The sequence below is a fragment of the Drosophila subpulchrella genome, chromosome 2R (assembly GCF_014743375.2).
Source record: "Drosophila subpulchrella strain 33 F10 #4 breed RU33 chromosome 2R, RU_Dsub_v1.1 Primary Assembly, whole genome shotgun sequence".
NCBI classification, from domain to species: domain Eukaryota; kingdom Metazoa; phylum Arthropoda; class Insecta; order Diptera; family Drosophilidae; genus Drosophila; species Drosophila subpulchrella.
The window spans coordinates 11182508-11204366 of NC_050611.1; the positions used below are offsets into that span (position 1 = coordinate 11182508).

General features: G+C 38.5%; 3 protein-coding genes across 6 annotated transcripts in view; 1 reads left to right on the plus strand and 2 right to left on the minus strand.

The window, feature by feature from the left end:
- Positions 1-8327, plus strand: part of LOC119550963 (sex peptide receptor) — a 35515-nt gene extending 27188 nt beyond the window's left edge. For all 4 annotated transcript variants that reach the window (XM_037859993.1, XM_037859994.1, XM_037859997.1 and 1 more), the window contains 6 exons: positions 4887-5183; positions 5970-6141; positions 6756-6882; positions 7098-7292; positions 7408-7590; positions 7862-8327. In XM_037859993.1, coding sequence (XP_037715921.1) covers positions 4938-5183; positions 5970-6141; positions 6756-6882; positions 7098-7292; positions 7408-7590; positions 7862-8183 — 1245 coding nt within the window. In that variant the 5' untranslated portion in view covers positions 4887-4937 and the 3' untranslated portion in view covers positions 8184-8327. The remainder of the gene's footprint in view (positions 1-4886; positions 5184-5969; positions 6142-6755; positions 6883-7097; positions 7293-7407; positions 7591-7861) is intronic.
- Positions 529-1076, minus strand: LOC119550966 (cuticle protein 65). The gene is made up of 2 exons (XM_037860001.1): positions 1007-1076; positions 529-866 (listed from the first exon to the last, which is right to left on the minus strand). The coding sequence occupies exons 1-2, from the start codon at positions 1016-1018 to the stop codon at positions 570-572; spliced, it is 309 nt and encodes a 102-aa protein (XP_037715929.1). The 5' UTR covers positions 1019-1076; the 3' UTR covers positions 529-569.
- Positions 8328-8819: 492 nt separating the features above from the next.
- On the minus strand, positions 8820-13434 carry LOC119550962 (Bardet-Biedl syndrome 4 protein homolog). Its single transcript, XM_037859992.1, has 10 exons — positions 13308-13434; positions 13106-13245; positions 12936-13048; positions 11961-12251; positions 11739-11895; positions 11543-11665; positions 11399-11483; positions 10264-10350; positions 9261-9472; positions 8820-9081 (listed from the first exon to the last, which is right to left on the minus strand). The coding sequence occupies exons 1-10, from the start codon at positions 13384-13386 to the stop codon at positions 8908-8910; spliced, it is 1461 nt and encodes a 486-aa protein (XP_037715920.1). The 5' UTR covers positions 13387-13434; the 3' UTR covers positions 8820-8907.
- Positions 13435-21859: the final 8425 nt, after the last annotated feature.

Genomic DNA, 21859 nt, shown 5'->3' on the forward strand with positions numbered 1-21859 from the left:
AATCCAATTTTTTTTCGATAACTTTATTCTCTTCTAAAGAAATCACGATTTCAAGTGAGTGCACTGTACTTTTTGTAATGTTCCACCGTGAATTCTTCAGAGAAGATGGACGTTAGTTGCAACGAATAAAGTTTAAATATAATAGATCCGAAATGTTGCTCCAAATAATCCATACATGAATACCTCATTATTTTATTATCTTCTATTTTAACGAAATTTAAAATACTGCACAACTAAAATATTGGGGAAAATCCAAATGACTCAAACCATCTCGCAATGTTTGGAATTGGTTCTAAATGAGATCACCGCTGTGATCGATTTATGCAGTTGAAAGCAATATTAATTAACACTGATTGATTGGTAATGTCTAGATCAGCATTTTATCCCAATAAATACCAATTCTGATGCCAAATAAGAAAATTAAAACTTTAAGGAAACCGCACTTGACCTGAACGTTTATTTACAAAGCAATGTGGAATTGTGTGGACTCTTTGTTTAAAATTCGAATGCGAATACGAATTTCGGGAAATGCTGTTGAAAAACAAAGGTGATTCGTTGTGGGTGCTGCATTAGAAGTGGTGGATGGAATGGTACGAGGGCAGGTGGTACGAGACCGAGGACACCGGATGGTGGGCAATCAGGGGGGCGTGGGCGATGAGCGGTGCATGCGAGATTATCGGAGCGTGGTGCACCACCGCGGGGGCGGCGATGTAATGCGAATGGGTCACCAGGGGGGCGTGGTGGTAACCCAACCCCAATGACAAGCCCCGCTTGGCCTTCACGGAGGACTCCTGTTGCTCCTCGGCAGCGGGAGCGGGTGCGGGTGCGGCCACAATGCAGCCAACGCAGGCGATGAGCAGGAGCAACTGTTGCGTTTTCAGGAATTTTCCATTAGCGTTATACCGGGAAAAAGGATAAAATGTGAAGAAATTTTAAAAATACTTGGCGAAACGCTTATTTTCTTCAACGATTTTTCAATTATTTTCTTAGCCATGCCAGAGCTTACAGTGAATTTCATTTTGTTGATCTAAAAATGATTTATTTTCGTCGCGATCTTGAAGCTGCTTCCACACTGGCTTTAATTCAACTAACGATACTCGCATTCAGAACCACTTTATTTATACAATTCGCAGGCTGTGCTCGGATTGTTAGAAACTCACTCAAAACTAAGTCAAACGCACTCATTAGGCAAAAACTATTTAGGCCCAAAAATAAAGTAAAAATCGCACAAGACACGCATCGAGAAAAATATATGCCCACATCAAGCCAAAATTGCACAAACAAGCCAGGCGACTCAAAATACAGATAGATGTGGTTGTGTTTGTGAGTATCCGAGTGGGGCTGAATGTATCTGAGTATCTTAGTGTGGCACAGAACGCCACAGCCAGTCCACATAAATTGTTTTTTAATTCAGCAAATTATTTGGAGTACACACTTTGAGTGCCAATTGCCACCATAATTTATCAGCAGCTGCTCTGGTCAATATGTGCATCTCGATTATTTGGATCTACTAAATGCCACAGCCATAAAAATCAATAACTATACGTTAATAGCCACTTGTCACAATCCCAATAATTTTAGCAATTTTAAATGTTTGTTTTCCTTTAAACAAAATTAAAGCGTTTGATATTAGTCTGGTAAATAATCCGTAATTGTCATTAAAACCAAACCAAATCGTGCGAGTCAGAAAATTTAATTTATTAAATTATTTGGGAAATGGCCTGCTGCAGATTTAAAAATGCTTTTATTTATTTTACTCTGCTTGGCGTTTGTAAACAATTGTGGGAATGCCTGAAAAAGCCACAGCGATATTAATTTGAGGAGATTGGTAAAACTTTTTGAGCATGCTTGACTTTCTGTGCAAATACTCAAAGCCAAGCAAATATTTCACTTGGATATTAAATTTTGCTGCTTTAAGCAAGTGTTTATTTAATTTATCTCAATTTAAGCTAATATTAAACGGCTTATATTGATACCAGCACTAACCAATTATAGTTATTAAAATTTATGTTAAAATAACCACGAGCAATTTATGCTGCAGATTTACTTTATAAATTGCGGTTTGGCCAATAAAACAAGGCCCAATGGCAAACGCAATCAAGCTTTGTTTATCCCATCCATAATCCCTGGAAATCATGGCAAAAAGGCTTAGCGTGCAGCTGGTAAACTGGGACCATGACAAATGTATGTAATTAAATTTCAATGAGCTTGAATTCTATTATGAGCTAAGGTAAATGTACAAATTGTAAACCATTTAGCACTCAGCCAGCGGCGATGGCAACAAATGGTTTAACTTTGCTTACCCTGGCTAATTGAAACTGACGTTTTGAGGTAGTTGGAGGGTATCCGATAAAGTCAGTGGCTATGGAGCGTTTAAGTGGTAATGGCTGCATTAAATGGCCTTAATAATTGGCTATGGCCATGTTATGGACCACAAAAATAGCGGGGAGCTAGGCTGTGGGGATCGTTCAGTCGATTGGCCCAGCGGGAGTTATACAGCCTGAGCTGTATTAGATAAGGGTCCTTTTGGCCCCCCTTCTCCAAGCAGGGTTTCCGCCGGAAATGTGCTAATAAAAAATGAGAGAAGACGCACACATATACACATATTTGACAAGCGGAACGTTAATTAACGACTTTGCAAATGGCGGCAAACAGAAACAAAAGCAGCAAAGGAAATGCCTGGAGTGCCATTGCTGTTTATCTGCAGCTGTCAGTTGATGGCGCCATTTTTTTCTGTGTCCTTTCAGGGGGGGCTTAGAGGGTCGGGAAGTCTTCTGTGGGTGCGCCACCTGTTAAGACACATTTCCCAAGGTCGCTTGTTGGTTAATAGAAAATGACTTATGGAAGTTCTTTCCTGGCAACGGGGGGTAAGGAATTAATTTCTACATTTAATTTTCAGTAACTTTGCTTATGTATTACAGATCAAATTGTAATAATGTCTCGGATTGAAAGGGGGAGAAAACTAAGTTATAAAAAGTTTTCTATTTAAAACCTCATTTGTGAACAGAAAACAACTTAAAAAGCTTGTTAACAGAAGAAAAAAAGAACCCCTTAACCCACTTATAGGGCTAAAAATAACTGAATGTTGTGATTGAAGAGAGATGGAAGCTTATTAGTAAATATCCAATTATTTGTGGCATCATTTGGAAAATACAAGGCAACATAAGAAGATTTACAGCGGATGCAGAAAGCAAATAAATTCTTGGTAGAAGCTTAAATTTCCTTTCATCAATGTCTACAATTACACATGGCATGTGGGTAAAATCAAAGAACGTAATTTCCGTTAATGGTTTTCCTTTTAATCAATGTTCATTATACCACTTTGTTTGCTACCTTCTGTTACTTCTATGTAAACGTATTTTTTCTCGCATACGATTCATATTCCTTTCGTCCCCTTTGCAGAAAGGTAAGTCCTGAAGAGAGTGTAGTTGGGCTTCGCTTTTATTTCCATTTAATGTGCAACCATAACGAATAATTGCCTACAGTGGTACAGATGTAATCGTTTGACAAAACCGAAAGGCCAATCGATCAACATCAAAACCGCTGACAGATATTAGTTTGACTGGCAGCCAGGTTCCAGTTCAATATAAACTACACTGAACAGCAGTTGTTATTCAAAAATATGCATACTTTATGAGGCAATGCAATCGTTTGGAAACTGCCAAAGAGGCGAAGTTGTGAAATTGCGAACAGGATTTCGATTCTGATTTAGATTCCAATTCGTCGGGGCCCATTAGCCAAATGCAACACCTTCGACGACGTGTGGACAATCCGACTTCGATTCGGCCAACTGAGTGATCTGGAGTAACAGTGTCATATGCTCACATAATTTTTGCACCATAAAAAATTGTACAGTGAATGGAATTGAATTAAACAGTAATAACATAATCTACCATTTCATGTTTTTTTATATAAATACTACCAACACCAACTGCCTGAAAGCAAAAAGAAACGCTTCAATGATAAGCAGCTACAATCACTAAAAAAATAGACTTACAATATTTAAATAAAGAATACCTAGGATTAAAAAGTTTATCGCCGAAAAGTAGGTCTCAGACTAGAAAGGCTTATGTGCAGAATACATCCAAAACTTAACATGCTTGTAGGAACTTAAACTTAAATTGTTTATTGTTATTATTTTAAGTGGATTTTGCATTAAGTATAAATTGTTAAAATTAAAAAATACACACCAGAATCACAAAATAAATGCCTGTGCATATCTAGAGCTGCAGTTTCCATTCGGATTTCTCTCCAAGTGCGTGGCCAATTAATTGCCTACAACGCCCAGGCAGCTTTTATTTTGAATCACAGGTGGACATGTGGACAGGTGTGCTCAGCTCCGCTGTGGCCACTCAAAATTGCATTTCGCTGTGTTAATTATGCTGCACAGTTGCACTGCCATTCGCCCGGTGTTTCGACACCACATGTCCATAATAAGGCAATGACATAGAAAACTGGCTGCCAAAACGCAGATATCTTTGATTTTGCGTATTGTTTTAAATCCAAAAAGGATTTATATTTGCATGTTGTGTGCAGCTGAATGGTTAATTGTCCATAATGCAAATAAACCGTGCCCTAAATTATTTACTTTTGCCATTCGGTTATAATATGGGTTTAATTTAAAGCATGAACAGAGCGAATAAAATATTTAATCTGATTTAAGTACTATGCATTTTTAATGATAAATAGCACTCCATTGAAAGACCAGTACTAACCAAGGTATTAAAAATAGTACTCAATTTACGTACATGATTATTTATTTTATTTATTTTTATTAAGATTTGATACCAATTCTACTTTTAACTGGTTGGAATACAAAATGAAAGTTATAAATATACCTGTCATAGTAATTTTTCTCTGTGTAATGAACATCTCTTTGTTTGCAGCTTCTGATTAGTGGGCATACAACACGAACAGAAAGGAATAATCAGGCCGCAATGATGCAGGAAACCAAAAGTGACATGGGGCAAACCGATTTGCATCATCGGCTACCATTCAACGATACGGTTTTGAAGGACCACGAACTGACCAGCACAGATATTGAGAAGTTCGTCAAATTATGGCAAGAGTACCAGATGAAGAACATAACCCCACAGGTGGATGAGTGCGAGGGATATTGCCAGGGGGAAATTTACAACTGGCTACGGGCCTACAACAGCATCCATGGATACGTCTCCCTAATGGTGAGTTGGACACCCCACCAGAACGCGTAACCCGAAAACAAAGGAAGAATGTGACTAATGATGAGCGAGGGAGGAGCCAGGGCTTTTCAAAAAGGTTCCCTGAGTCTGCTGATGAATTCAAGGAACTGCTTGAACTTTGAACTTCGGCCCAAGTCGAAAGAATTTCGTCCTTTCTCTGAGTTAAAGTTATTCGGTGCGCTCAGTTTAACCATCAAAATCACAAATCAAATTAGGGGCCCGGAATCTAGGTTTTTGTTTTTGTCTTGGCTTCACTCAAAGGGATTTCTTCGGAAGGGATATAAATTATACTTGATGTGGCTAAGGCGTTAATGTGTTTTTCTTTTCATTTTAATTTCCAGACAGTAAGTTTCTTTGTTTGCCCTCTTTTGGAGGGTCTAATGTCAAATAATCTGATTAGTAAACGGAGAAAAAGCATACACATCGGGTTTGAGATAAAATCGGATGAATCGTTGAAAAATTTCCTGCTTTTACTTGACAGAATTTAATTCTACATTCTTACAAACAAGTAGTCGAACTTTATAAAGGGAAAGGAAACACAATAGTGCCATTTCGCCGATAAAAGGGAAATGGGAAATGTGTCGAGAAATGTAAATTGGAAGTCCAAGTCACTTGCGTTGTTCCTCACGAGCCGAATGAATAAAACATTTATCCATTTTGGTATCCAAGGGGATGGTAATCAATTGGAAGTATGTGAGCGCGCAAAAGTTTAGGTCTGATAAAGAGCCCGTTTAATATTGGTTCTTGTTGTTTCCCCCCATCATATAGATTTGCATATTCGGGACAATAGCAAACATCTTAAACATAATGGTCCTGACCAGAAAGGAAATGGCCAAGACGCCCATAAATAATATCCTCAAGTGGTTGGCGGTGGCCGATATGTTCGTGATGCTGGAATACATACCCTACACGTCGTATCAATACATCTATATGCGACCAGGTGAGCCTATTTGGGAGTTTAGGAAAAGTATTAAAAACAAATATTTAAACATTTTGATGTTTCGGGACTGGCGCTTACATAATGGAGAATCGTAAAACCTCAAAAATGATAAAAATCTTAGTAATTTCAAGGATTTCATATTCAATATAAATATTTTTCTTTGTCTTTAATCCAATGCGGTTTTTACTTACTTTAAATATGAAATAATTTTATTGATCAATTAAAGTTAATTTAAAGACTTTAAAATTCTAATTCAAAATAAAGTAATAGCTATTAATGACGTAAAATATTTAAGGTAAATATGACTAGCATTGAATCTAATCCTCTCTTTTTTAATTTAAATATTTTCAAGTTATATCACTCAATTTATTATGTTTTGTATTGAACACTATGTTTTTTATTAACTTTAAATATTTTATATGAAATGTTGAATTCAATTTGCAGATGTCTATTTTTACTATTCCATTTTTAACAGTGAATATGCTATATAATGTAATAATCTCTTTAAAAAATAAGAGTATAAGAACTAGCAGTTTCCTTGGCTAATGATATTTTTAAGTGTATTAAGAATGCAAATTAGCTTACAAGTTTTGTAAATACTCTTCTCCGCACAGGTGAAAAGGATCTGAGCTACACCTGGGCGGTTTGTCTCCTCGTCCACATGCACTTCACCCAGATCCTGCACACGATTTCCATTGGATTGACCGTAACGCTGGCGGTGTGGCGATATGTGGCCATCAGGTGAGCAGATCCTTTTGCCAGTTAAGCATGTTCTTCCCTGGGATTCCCCGTCATACATGTAGAGTTTGGCCCCGATTCACACTCACGCTATTCCGCATCCGCAATTCGAACAGACATCCGGCAAATCTGACTAACACATCATTGTGGCAACGTGGCTTCTCTTCTCTTCCCCCATCTTTTGTTTATAGCCAAATGTTACCGTCTCTATTCCACAGACATCCGAACGGGGGCTGTGCCAACTTCCTGCTTGCACATTCCCGGGAGGCGATCCTCCTGCCCTTCATCCTGTCGCCGATCCTCTGTCTGCCCACGTACTTTGTGTTCCAGGTGCGTGAGACGTACGACGTGGACAAGGTCAACTCGGAGGCCATGTACCACGTGTACTTCGATAAGGATTCGGTGCTCTACAGGTGGGTTCAGAATTTGATCACTTTCATATCATCTAAGATTTCATATTTATTATAATCGAGGGTCCTGTTGAAATATCTTGTCTTATTTATTTTTTTGTTTCTATAAACCTTTCAGGTTTAATTTCTGGATACATTCCGTGCTGATCAAACTTCTGCCATGCGGCATTTTAATTGTGATCAGTGCTGTGCTCATGCACGTTTTGTGCGAGGCCTCGAGACGTCGCTTAAAGCTAAGAGACTATAATAATCCCGCCAAATATGCCATCCAGCTTAACCTGAACGAATCCAGGTCCAAAAAGTGAGTACTCATTTAGTCACTCAGTCATTTCGCGACTAAAGAATTCGCGTTTACCTTGCTTTAATTTTTTTTAAGGCGTGATTAGTTCTTTATGGTTTACTTTATATATTTAAGGTATAAGTATAATTATTTTATGGCTGAAGAATTCGCGTTTATCTTATTTATTTATTTATTTTTTTTAAATGCCTAATTAAAAATTAGTTTTATATATTTATAAAGATATCCCTATTATTGAAGGTCTGTCTGATTTTTTCCATATCTTTCATTACAGGCCACCGCGCTGTGATCGTCGAAATGATCGCACTACTCTTTTACTGGTGGCAGTACTGGTTCTGTTTCTGATCACCGAGTTCCCGCAGGGATTACTGGGTCTACTCTCCGGCGTGATGGAGAAGTGCTTCTTCGCCCACTGCTATCCGCCATTTGGGGAACTCATGGATCTGCTGGCCCTGATCAATGCAGCCGTGGGATTCGTGCTGTACGGACTGATGTCGAAACAGTTCCGGACCACCTTCCGATCGCTTTTTATGAAGCGGCACTTTGGCAGCACCGAGATGACCCGCTTGACTCGGGTAACCACGACCTGCGTTTAATTTGTATTAGGAAGGGTATCTCCAAGATGTGATTATACAATGGAGCAAACAATGGTGACTCCTTGGAAGGTGAAGGACATCAAAGATGATCCTGCCCAGCTCCATTTGAATTTTCTAAATTATAAATTACAAAACTTTATAAAAGTTGAGTTATCTTGAATAACACAAGTGGGAAACTGTGAGGTGTGGGATTAATGTACATATATACTGGCTGATGCACTTAGCATCCATTTCACTGGTGCATCGATCAGTGAAAAATTAATTCTGCTTGTGATTTGGCTGTTTTAAAAAGTGCCATTTCATTTCCAATTAAATTACGGCTTAAGATTTATTCGTTAACCAGTTGGTGTTTCCATTTCGTGTTGATATGTAAGTTTTTGTTAGGCTAAGTGCAAATACGAGACATTTTACTTTCCACTAAGGTTATGAAACAGGAATCCATGAATATAACTATAGCTGTGCTAAGAGGACAGAAAAACTCCTTGAGCCCCGAGTTGCTTTTTCTTCTTGGCTGAAAATATCAAAAGCTATTTTGATTATATGTCGGTAACTGGTTTTCAGACAATTGCCAATGCCTTTAACATTGGCTATTGGAAAATCCCTATTATGTGTACTATCTAAGCTGCTTGTACTATTTTTAAATAAATGTAAACACTTTCAAATAAATGTTTGATGTGAAATGCATAAGAGTTTAGTGTTTATTGCTTTCGATTACCACAAATAGTTAATTCTGGCTAACAACAGCATTCACCTCCAGGGGCAGCTCGTCAGGCAGCAGTTCCTTGGATCGATTTTCGGCCAAGTCAGATTGCTCCAAATCCGCGGTATCAAGCAGGATGCCATTGCCCTGATTCGAGATTCGTAGCAGGGATTTCAGCTTGGTGGCTTGGAATTTGTACTGCAGGAAATGGAGAATGATTTAATCTAGGCTTGGGGGAATTCTAGCCACAGAGCTTGCGGTGCGTGGAATTTTCGGATTAAAATTTGCTAGACTTCGAGTCCAATTACGGGGCGGAATTTCTATTCACGTGCCATTGCATACATCCACTGGGAATAATGGTATTTCGGTCGACTTACTTCCGTGGGCAGCAGAAGATCCTGGGCCTGGCTCATGAATCGGTTGTACTGCTCGGTGGCCAAAGCCAATCGGCCGGTTTCGTAGCAAAAGAGGGCAAAGTTCAGCACTACCAGAGGATTTCGCACGCCACCCTGTTGCCCAGTTACCATGCGACTTGCTCTTTCGAGGGCCACGAACGCGTTCTCCATATCATCCAGCTTACGCAAACAGACTGCAAGATAAAGGGGGTGCACTCAAAAATTTAAGATCTGTAAGTATTCTAAAATCTTAATATACTCACAAAAAAAATAAAAATGTTTAAGAAATTTTAGGGAACTTCTTATACAGTTATTATTATTTACTTTAAACTCCTAACGGACTTTGAAAAAAAAATGTTCACATTTTGATTTGCTTGAAAATAAATTATGTTTATTATTTGGTAATTATTATTTGGTTAGTTAAAAAATCTAAAAGTATCTTGAAATCTTAACATCTAAAAAAAAGTTTAAAAATTGTTAAAGACTCATTATATTGATGATAATTTTGCCAAAAAACTTTTTTTAATTTAAGTTTTCTAATGCCTTGGAAAAATACAGAAGATCAAGCAGAGGGTGTTGTAATACTCTTAATTACTTATTCACCTAAAAGAAGATGTCAAAAATATTCAAGCAAATGAAAATGTAACTATCTAAAAGCTATTCCGCTTATAAAATAAATTATAAAATCATAAAAAATATAACCTGCAAAACTAGCAGTTAAAAGTTAAAAATTTGATGTTCAAATAATATAAATCACTATCAGTTAAATCGGTTATATATTATTTATTTTAAGAAATGTTTTGTAAAGACTAAAAAAAAAATAAAAAAGCGTTGGTATTGGAACTGCGAGTTAGCTATACTAATTTAATAATAATTATAACTTCCTATAAAAAATGCAATTATATATGAGAACAAAAAAGGTAATTGTCTAAATTCTAGGCAAAATTTATGCAAATTTTTGGCGAGTGCAAGTGAACAAACTTACGGCCCAGGAGCATGAAGCACTCGGCATTATCCTTGCGCAGGTTTATGGCTGCGGCCAGCGTGTGAAAGGCACTGGCGTATTGTTCGGCTGCGGCCAAGTTGGGATAAACAAACAAACAACAGATGCTCTGCTTAACGGCAACAAACAATGCTGGACAACAGTAGGAACGAATCGCCTGCGGCTCGGACTGCTCTTCGTATTTTTAAGAAATTGATTAAAGCCAACCCAACCCCCAGTTCACTTTGCCTGGTAGCCTCAAGTGAATATTTGTCCCTTACACATTCAACCCTTGTCACAAAGCTAGTGTCTCCATTGTCTCTGCTTATTCAGGTCCTTCATAAGGCAAGCTTTTAGTTTTCTTGTTACGAATTTGTATTGACCAAATCGCTGCAGAAGATGCATGTTGGCGAAATGCCAAGCTGGGCTTTTGCTTGAGACTGGTCAACTGAAAATCACTTTACAAGGCTTTAGTTTACACTCTATTTATTCTGAATAATGGCTTGCTTTAGAAAGGCTGTCTTTAAGTTCTAGGTGAGTAAGTTCTTTTTAATTTCCTCGAAAACAATTATATTTGCTGTAGTTATATCACAGACATTTACAGAAAAAGGATACTCGGAAGAAAAATGTTGTCAAAACTTGTACTTTGTCAAATTCTGTCAATTCTGTCAACTCCGAAAATGTTCGAAGAAATATTGGTCACAAAATATGACGCAGTTTGTAATTAAAAGCCTACCCCATAAAGAATATTTGATACTGACAGGCTGTTTGTGAAATGCAGGTTTTTCTGAAAACTGGGCAACTGAAAATCATATTACTAGGCACTTGCTTTGACTTCATTTATTCTGATTATTCTCGGAAAAGGCACTTCTAATTTTTAAACATGAAGTGCTATTTCTTGTATTTCCATTTCTCAGAAGCATTTATATTTATGAATTTTCTATTAAAGACACAAACGAAATATATGAGGACATTTTGTCAAGGGTTTTGTTTTGAAAGGATTCTGTTTTGTTGACAGTTTGCCTAAAATATATGCCACAAAATATGCTCTTCCCACTAGAACTTAATATTACGTAAAGCAGAGCATATGTCTTCAAAATGTTATTGCTGAAGTGCCTTTAAAATTCGCAATACTCACAGGCAATGTAGATTAAACTCAGGTTGTACAGGGCATTGTAATTAAGCGGTGAGAGCCAAACGGATTTGCGCAGCGATGAAATGGCCTGGAAGTTAACCAACATTTAAATGGCAACGCAAGTAATTCAGCCTGTCACTTTGTTACCACAATGAACTTTTGCTTCTTGAAGAAACACAATCCAATGTTATTCCACAGCTCGGCAATTTCCGGCTCAGCCTGTGCGATTTGGCTGTATTTGCTAAGGGCACCATCGACATCGTTTCGAGACTGATTCAAAAAAAGTGATACACAAAAATGCTATTCAAGAGATAGTGAGCAAAAGGGATTGCATATCTTTCACCTGCAAAATGGCGCCAAAGGCCAAAAGTCCCTTGGGCGAGCATTTCCGTTCGATGCTGACGACTTCCGCCAGCCGATCGTGTGCCTTTTGCGTTTCGTTGATTTTCAGGTACAACACACTGATTTCAATCAGAACCTCTGAGTTCTCAGGAGTTAAGCTGAAAAGTGTGCCAAATGAGTTAATGTGAGCGAATGAGGGCAGGGCAAGTCATTAGCTACTGACTGAAGGCAAGTTTCCAGCACATCGATGGCCCTCTGGTACTGTTTGTCCTTCCGATATAGCTCTGCCAAGCGGATATAGCTATCTAGTTTCCGGCCAGATTGCACGGCTAATTCGAAGTACGAACGAGCCTCCGCCTGCTGCTGGTTGGCCACCTCTTTTTGGCTTTGTGTGGTTGCCGCCCGATAGAGCAGCTCGCCCAGATAGTGGTATATCTCGTGGTCGGGCCGAATGCTCCTCTGCTCCGCCTCCCGAAATACGCCCAGGGCCTGATTGAACCGACCCATTATGTAGCTGAAAAAGCGTATGGTTTAGCATTTCGCATTTTCCGGCTCTAACGTGGCATAACATGTACATGCTGCATTTTCTGCTATGCACCGCTTTTAATTAGGACTGCAAAATCAATCATTAGTGCAAAATAAGATGGATTTCAATTATTTTTTTTTTACTAACTAATCATTTCAGCTGGTCTTCCACAAACTAAACAACTGAAACCACTAAACAAATGCGTGGCCTTTGTTTGTTTAATAGTCAGTCGATAGCAGGGGTTCATTATTTTAAAATCGTCTAATCAATAACAGCAATTATAATTTCAGCAATCAGAATTCCGGGTAAATTAATGGAAAATATATATCAATTACTAAACAATTGTACGCTTGATACGCTTGCGGCTTTAAAGCGGTGTTTATGCAAAAATTTAACAATGACCAAACCAAACTGAGGTTTTAAAAAGGGCTATTGACGGTGGTGCTCTATGGTTAGAATACTACACACAAAAAACCCTTTTGTACCAATTTTTCAATATAATAGTTGTGGGGAAGTATGGAACCAATTTGACTTTGTATAGTTGCACAATATTTTTTATAGTTACATAACTAGCCGTATTGTTGTGTGTGGAAATACTATTGTTTGTGAACAAATAAAAATTCTTTGGCCCTCGAGAAGGTACTAACTCTTCATATATATATGTATACCCACAGTGTTCGACCGATTTCCTTGTAGCTCTCGATGTTTCTGGGATTCAGCTCCACTGACTTTTGCAAATGCCGCAGCGCCTCGATGTGGTTGCCCTCTTCACGGTCAATTAGTCCCTGGCAAGGGCAATCAATTAGAAAAGACACCATTCATTGGGCTCACCGCCGCCTCACCTGGACAAAGTACAGGTACTCGGGATTCAAATGGCGATTCAGCTCACGTTCGATGAGTCGGCGGCAGCGCGTGAATTCGCGGCGAGTAAAATAAATGTGGAGCAGCCAATCAATGTTGGCATCGCTTGGCATTTTGGGAGCTAATCGAAGGAAAACCCATGAATGAAATAAATGTTGAAAAACTTTGAGGATTTTCCATTACCTGAGCGAACCACCTCCAGGCTTGGCAATTCAATAAAGGTGCCGTTGCAGTTGATCTGCTCTGTTCCCGGTACGTACATGGATTATCTGCTCTTTCCTGGGCAATGACATCAAAAAAAGCTCCACTTCAAAGCCAACTCGCAGATATTTAATCTCCATTTGTTTTGGCCCCGGCAACTTTGTTGTCAACAATGCGCGTTGCCATGGCTCTCAACTTTTAAGGGTTGGCCAAGGCAGGCGGGCTGGAAATTAACTTGTTAACAGAATTAGCGAACGTATCTGCCCCGGGCCAAAAAGGAAAACACGAAAACGGTCCTAGGAAAATTCCGCGGTGTGTATTTTTAATTAGCCGCGACAAATATGTCGAAAACCCATTCGAAACTAATCGAAATGCAATAAAAACAAACTAAAACTGGGCAAAAAATAATTGCCCATAGACTAAAAGGCAAGCCAGCAGATCTTGGGATAAACCAGTTCTTTGGGCTTCGCCGCGAAATCCCGACTCTGACACCGCCTAATTACTCAATTTATTTCACACCGGCCAAAGTGGCAAAGTCTGTTGCACTCGTTTCCATTTCTGACCAAAAGACATGTGATCGTGAGCTAAATTTCAAACTGTTTACGCAGCTCAGGCCAAAATTCAAAAGCAATTAATGCACGAGAAATATCGTACAAGATCACCACCGATATCTGTATCAATCGATCGATTGCGGCGCCGCTTTTAGATCTTTCAAGATCTGAGATCTTAAACGGGAAGTGCCACTCGATGCCTATATTTTTCGAAAAGGCAACACTGCGGCTACTTGATTTGTGGCTAGAGGAAGTACCAATTGCTGGCCATAAAGTTTGACAGCCATGATGGATTCGCTACCAAAAGGGGCTTCTAATTGCTGCAGATTAAAGATCAATTACGAACAGAGCATTTTACGAAAATAACGTAGATTTTATGATATTATTTTGGATACAAAGTAAACATTTGGTAGCATATGTATATACTTAAAAGTAGTTGCTTCTTTTTTAATTAGGAAGATCCGTACAAAATTAGTAAGTACTAACATAATTTGTAATCTATATAACTATTTTTACCTAATTAAAATGTTATAGTTCTTACCAATGTACATATGTATGTACAAAAATAAATAACTAATACTATACAAATTTTAAATAAGAAAAGTAACCGGAAAACACTTTCAAAATCTGGTCACATTGTTTATTGCCAATCTGATTTTCCATTTTGAAATTTAGGCGCGTGGAAAGGCGCATGCTGCCAGACCGTCGAACAACTCTCACAAATATCTGCGCCACCTGGCGACGAGTAAGTCAACTAGCGTATCTTACATGATGTACAATCATTTCTTACATTGTATGAAAAGTTGATAGGTTTCATTAAAGGGCCATCTGGCGGCCGTAATCAAAACTAGTATTTGTTAACTGTACAGCCGTCAAGGTGGCGCTATTTATTTAGTGCAAGTTCTTGCCGCCGATATGAAAAGTAGCGTTAGTCTTTTCATTAAAGCTTGGACCCAAACCATATCTTGAAATTGTTTGAATTTAAATTTCTGTATTTAAAATAAATTAAAAGTCTCCGTGCTGCCAGACTTTAAAAAATGCTGTTTTATCTTAATGGTGCTACCAGATCGGGAAAAATATAACTCATATCCATGGCGACTTGATTCAAAAATTGTGCATTTTTTAAAAAGCTTACCGTACTGGCTGTTTTGCTTAACTTTGTTTATTTGTTAGTTGTAATTTGATGATAGTTTTAAAGATGCACGTTGTCGATTCATTTTATTTTGGAAAAAAATTAAAATATTGTCGATATTTAACAATTAAGCCTCAAAGCTTTGTTTGGCCCAAGCCGAATTGATTGATTTGATAAAATCCCGATCCGTTGGTGAAGCAGGCCGAGTGATTATAAGTATTTAAGATCCTTATCAATGGCGGATCCAGGATTTGTTAGTGGGGGGGTAAAAATTTATTCATTGAGTATTAATCAAAAGTTTGGAATAAAATACAAATTGCTTATGCGTCTTAGCCCGAGTGGGGAGATATATTCCCTATATTCCCCCTGTTGATCCGCCCATGATCCCTTCCTAAAAAAGCATGTTGCATCTTGCCGATAAGGAAGCTTAAAAAAATCAAAATCTTTAATGTTGGTTTTGTTTTCACTCAAGAAACGTAAAAAAGTTAAGACCAAATCCGAAGTTACGAAACTCATTACAAGTGTGTAAAAAAACACTGACCAGCATATTTTGATTGATCTGAATTGCCGGCAAATGAAGTATTCCATCTTGAAGTGCTCTTATACGCTGAATTAAATTCCCCTTTTGTCTTCAAGCCTGCCGTTCTGTTTTCCCCCAGCAGCTGGGTGCTTTTCGAATGGAGGAGGCCCTAATTCAATTACAGTACCACTGTAAATATGATTTACACCCGACGACACTTCAGCCTGACCTCCGCGACGGGTGGGAGGGGGATGGGATGGGCCATCTACGCATATCTTACGCACATATTTGTAAGGCCAAAGGTCATAAAAAACCGACTTACACAGCATACCAAACCGACCGAATCTTGCGCCTGCAGGCTGAAAGAGTCATTCATGTGGATTGCAAGTGCCGCTCACGTTTGTTTTCCCCCTGAAAGGTCGTTATTCACTGGGGAAAAGCGAGGGAGTCGAGTCGTAAAGATATGTATTGTGCAGCAATACGCGACTTGGCCTAAATCCGACTTTGGCTTTGACTTTGGCCTCTGTTCTTGTCCCAATTTATGCAATGGCAGTGTCCACTTTATTATTTTAGCATGGCTTTTACGACGGCAGCGCGACGGACACCTAAATATAGTCATGGCCGACTTGTTTACCAAATTGCCGTCTAGTCCTTGCTGTTGCTGCCACTTTCCCCCAACTTGTTCGGCAATCTGTGCCCAGACGACAACAGGGAAAACATTTGTATATGCGTGAGTGACCCAAATAAGTATGCTTTGTTTTTGGCCACCACTTCCCCCTTTTTCTGCGATGAAATCAGGCGTTTCGGGGTTTGTCCTTCCACATTTACTATATTATTTAATCGCAAATTGATGTTTACACGTTCGATATTGTCTATTTTTTGGGTGATACACAAGGAAAAACATTTTTTCACAACCTAAAATGCTTGACAAATTTTTAAAACGTACTCTAAAAAATTGGTACAATTTATTTATATAACCTTAAAATTAACAATATGCCAAAAATGAGGTGGCCGACTATATATAAGATAATACTTGAAAGAAAAATGGGGCTTACGTGTTTGACAGTCTTTAATTTTCACATGAAGATACGGAAAGGAAAAGCATCTTCTTACAATCTAAAATGCTTTAAAAATAAAGAACAAACACCCCTAATGTATAAAAATTTATGTGGCTACTTTTATAAAAAATTATTTATATGCCAATTTAAATGAAATTTAATAATAAAAAGCTAACACTCATGGTTTAGTAAATATAATAGATTTATAATAAATAATAAATATAATAGATTTATATATATATTGCTTTTAGACCATTTTTTTTACCATGTACCATATTTACTCATCTCAAAGTGGTTTGGTATAGCCCAAATATGGGGAAAATATTTTAGCCAAAGCACCCTGTACGATTTGTGCGCTATAATGAGGCTCTGATGTTTGTCTTCCACTTGTCTTGGGCCAAGTTTATCCTTTCGCTTTCCCTGTTGACCAGTGTGTGGCATATTCAATTTACTGCTGCCAGACTTTTGTTTGGTAAATCTTCGACACATTTCCTAGAGGGCCAGAGGTGATGGCACTGCCACTTTTTCGCCCACTTTCGACCCGATGTTGGCATTAGCATAACTATGGAATGTCAGGGACAGCAAGCAGAAATATGTTTCGGTTTAAGAATTGACAAAATTTGACAAAAATGTATGTATACCCACTCAGGGCGAACATGGTGCTCGGTGCTCGGTGGGAATGTCAATGGAAGGCCCTGGGTCCTGTGGCCTGCGTTTCGGCATCCTGTGTCCTCGAATAGCTGAGAGCCGAAAAACTCTGCAGCTGGAAAATATGCGTGCTGAAGTTTTGCGTGCTGTCGCTGTAATTTATGTCAAGCCAAACAAAAAACAACGAAATTGTTGTGGCACATAACCGAGAGCAGCACTTTGTTCGGCTGCAGTAGATATTCAAAAACAAGCGCAAACACAAACATAAAAACACACACACAAAAAAAAGAGAGATACGAGATACAGATACATATAGAATTGGATGCGGCGATGCGGAATGTTTATTTGCTGTAAAATTTGAGGCATGCAACGCTTATGAAATAGCATTTTTCGGCCAGAGCAATGGAATCCGAATCCGTTGGTTGAAAACCAAACGGCCACTTCATGTAATAACTCTATTTGCTGCTGCATGGATACATTTTAGAAAAACATAAATGCAAATTGCTTTAAATGGCGAAATGGGAAATGCGATAGCCGGTAGACATCAAAGCAAAATGCCCATTAAACATTCACCAGTTGAATTTCCGATGGTTTTTGGCTGTAGATCCAAAAAGGCCCTGTGATGTCGCCCCGTTAATTTGACTTTAATATAGCAAATAATGCAATTAGGCAGGGGCCCTCATGGAATGTGATGTGATATTCGGGTTCAATGAGTTCATCGAAGGGTTAGGCGCCTGAGGGCGAGGTTCTGTGCCTTTGCTACTCATGATTGATGAAACCACCACCATTTAACCATTTTCAGGGAATGGGCACCACTCGAGAAGCAACAGAAGTGGCTGCCTCACATCCAGTTTGTGGCTTTTTCGGTTGCTGAATAATAAGCAGGGGCCAAGGGGCCAACTCAATGTGTGTCTCCTAGGTTTCCCTCACTTCCTTGTAACATCATAGCCCCCGGAACCCCCTCAACCACATGTTGAAAAGTGAGTTCTGCGCCGTTAATTAATTAAATTGTCATACCCTCTGGGCGCCACGGCGACAATTGAGAAATCTTCAGCCCGGTTGCCATTTGAACTCCACCTTCGGCGTCAAAATTGTCCCAAAAAATTAATGAGCTCGGCTTGCCACCGAGTTACTTTTAACCGGAATTCACTGGCTCGAGCCGCCTCCGTTAGCCCCATAAATAATCATTTATTGAATGAACCCAAGATACACATTCGAGCAATATTTCTGTGACACTCACGCTAGTATTCTGACTGCCGGCTGATTCATTTACGAGCGATTCATTCATAAAAACTGAGTAAATAATTCAATTTAGATCGAATGCGTCATATTCGGTTAATTAAACGGTCACGCACGCTTTCAACTAAGTGATACCTGGTCATGGGGGTTTGATATATAGATATGTACGCTCAATTAAGTAATATAAAACAAAGGGTGTTCACTAGGCTAAATTATCAATTTTAAAAAATGCAGAAAGCATGTTTATTTTAATAAGATATTTAAAAGTGAAAAGTAAACCGAAGGGGTGTTTAAATTATAAAAACATTTGAAATCGTTCAATAAAAAATGTTTTTCCCCATAACAATGAGTTATTAAAAGTCCTTAAAAAATATTGCTTTGCCAGTATAAAATACGAAAAAATATGAAATAATAATTTTAGATGGAGAATAAAATATAAAACTTTTACACCGTTTCATGAAAAATTCAAGTGTTACTTTTATTAAGCTATTTTTTGAAGCTCTTTGTAAAGAAAATGTTAAATCATTTTATTTTTTATTTTACAGAAGAAATTTAAAAAACTTCACATTTTAATTTTCCCGTTTTGGGTACTTAAGTGTTTTTGATCAAAGCAGATCCATGGGAAAAATAACGGGGTTAAGACTTGAGGGGGCTGAGTTTTTTAAAATAAATTTTCTTTTCATGCTGTCTTGAAAGGATTCTTAATATAATTTTTTTTTAACCATGTAACAATTTATGGTACGGTAATTAAATTCAATTACTGTAGGAAACTTCTTCTCATTCGAAATTTTCTCAGGGATTTTGTTTGTTACGTAGATTTTACCCAGCAACAGGGTATGCGGGCAGCTCGGAAAATCCCCGATGAAAAGTGACTGACAGCCGGACGAGAGTGCAACCCTTGAGTGCAATCGCAGATGGGTGTGTGCTATGCGCTTGTATGTTTGTCTGCTGTTTGTGCTGCTGCTGCTGCTGACGACGTCATGAAGGTCAACAGTCAAACAATCCAACAATCCCCCCATCCCATCCCATCCAAACCCACCGAGCCCTGGTCAATTGAAGAGGTTAAATTCGTGTGGGCCCCTCTTCGGGCAGCTTGTTTCGTATGCTGTGTCAGGGGCTTAGTCATGTCCCCAGGGTGTTAGTGTTAATGCCCCAAATGCCACTGGCGTGCGTTGTTGCAGTTATGGTTGGCAATTATAATTTGAACAAATTATAAATTAATGTGTGCTGGTCATACGGTCATCAAAGCATAATTGTAATTGTTGACTTATATGGGTGGCTTTCGGGTTTTTGGGGGGGTTAATTCGGTACGAGGAAGGGGGTTAAGAGCTGCCCCGAAGAGCTGCCATCGCTTATTATAATTTAATCAACAAAATGCCCGGGTGAAGTCAACTATGCGGGCAACGCTTTTTTGCCGCCCAGCCAAGTTAAACATTCTCGAACTGCCGCAATTTATTAATTAGTCGCGGTCAATCAAACAAACAATATGCCAAAGGGCTTAGCATAACTGGCGGGTATTTAGCGGTTAAATGAGTCAGTATGGATATCAAAGAGACGGAATTGGAAATTTCTGGGAAATATTACCAATGTTTAGGCCTTAAAGTTTCGAAACCATTTAGGCCTGCCTTTGACAAGTGATATTCCTTAACAATGCCAATTGCCTGCTCATGTGACATTAATCGCATATAAGGGGGAAATCTTGTTTTGGCCACAGAAATAGCAAATCCCTGCGTTATTGTTGCAAGCGGCTCAAAGGAGCCACAGATTCGATAGCCATATCGATGTAAGGAAATCCATTAAACCAAATTAGTTAGCAGTCCATAAACAGAGTTGGCTAAGCGCCCTACTTCGATGTGGGTTTGCAGTTGCACATTGCAGTTGCAACTTGCAACATTCGATGCAAGTCTTCGTTTTCCGGCAATCAAGACATGTTGGGACCAACCACATGTATGCAAAATGCACAGTTGTCTGTGTGTTGGCCAGAAGTGTCTGCAAAATCTTGTGGTTGCTTTGCCAAGTTGGTAGCAGCCATGGTTGCTGACAGCTCATTAGGCCAGGTGATGGGTGGAAAGGTGGCAAGGTGGGAGGTTGAGGATAGAACTGCATATGAGTGTTGCCCAAGTGACGAATTTTGACAATGTGCGTTGGGTAGTGTGCATTTGAAGGCACCCACCACCCACCACCCATCATCCACCACCCACAAACCGCATCCGAACACGGAGAGTTGTCAGCCGGGTGACATGACATGGAAAAACGGCGTTAACCACATGTCCTGCCGAGTCTTAGGTGCCCCGTGTGCCGGGCAATCACTTGATTTGATGACCGGCAGCCAGCAGCAGAAACATTTAGGCCACATAAAATGCAGTTTTATTTTTTTGTGCAAAATGTTGTTGCACACCCACACCAACACCCACACACGCACACCGAATACGCAGGCAAAGTAGTTGCATTTCAAGCAAATTAAGTTAATTAAAAAGTTGCAGGATTTGTGAAGTAATTACCATAAACAAGGCAACTGTGTGCTGCGTTCCAGCTCCTGCGGTTCTTGCTGTTGCTGCCAGAATTGTTGCTACTGTTGCTGTTATTGGTACACAGGGAGAAATGTGTAAGTCTTAAGGAACAGTTTAGAGGCTTACATTTACTATCTAGTAATTTAGTTGAGACTTTATATATGTTTTATATAGCATTTTATTTATTTTACATTTACTGATTTATATAATCTACATAATTTTATTATTTCCAAAATTAAAAGAATTTGACAATATAGTTTTACGAATATCAAAAATAATTAGTAAAAAATATTTTGAGACAGATTTTAGTGATTAACAATATATGGAGATTTAAGGATTTATGTAGATGCTTTTGTTGATTTACAAATAATAGATACTATTTATTATAAAATAAACTATTAAGTATTATAGTTAAAGGGACAAGAATTATTGTTAACAAATGTCTGGAGATATAACGATAGGAAATGATGATTTTTTTTGTAAATCAAGCTACAGAAATTCTTTAAATCATGAAAAAAACAATTAAAGGGACTTACACACATAAAATGTATTAACAATTAAAAGAAAGGCTTATACAATTTTCCTGTGTTATATTGTACAATCCATTAGATTAAAAAAGGAGCATATATAATTTAAAAGTATAAATATTTGAAAATATAATATAATTATAATTTTTCCATTTTTTGTAATATTCCAATTTCTCAACACCTTGAATAAAATGTATTTAAAAGCTTCCATTTCACTTGTTTTTCTCCGTGCATATGGGGTGTGGATAAAGTTGTCGGCATGGAATATAAACACTTCAAGTCGTTGCGCCTGATGCGCTCAGGGCCCGGTCTTCAAAAGATGCTCGGCACACGTGAGAAATTCCAGCAG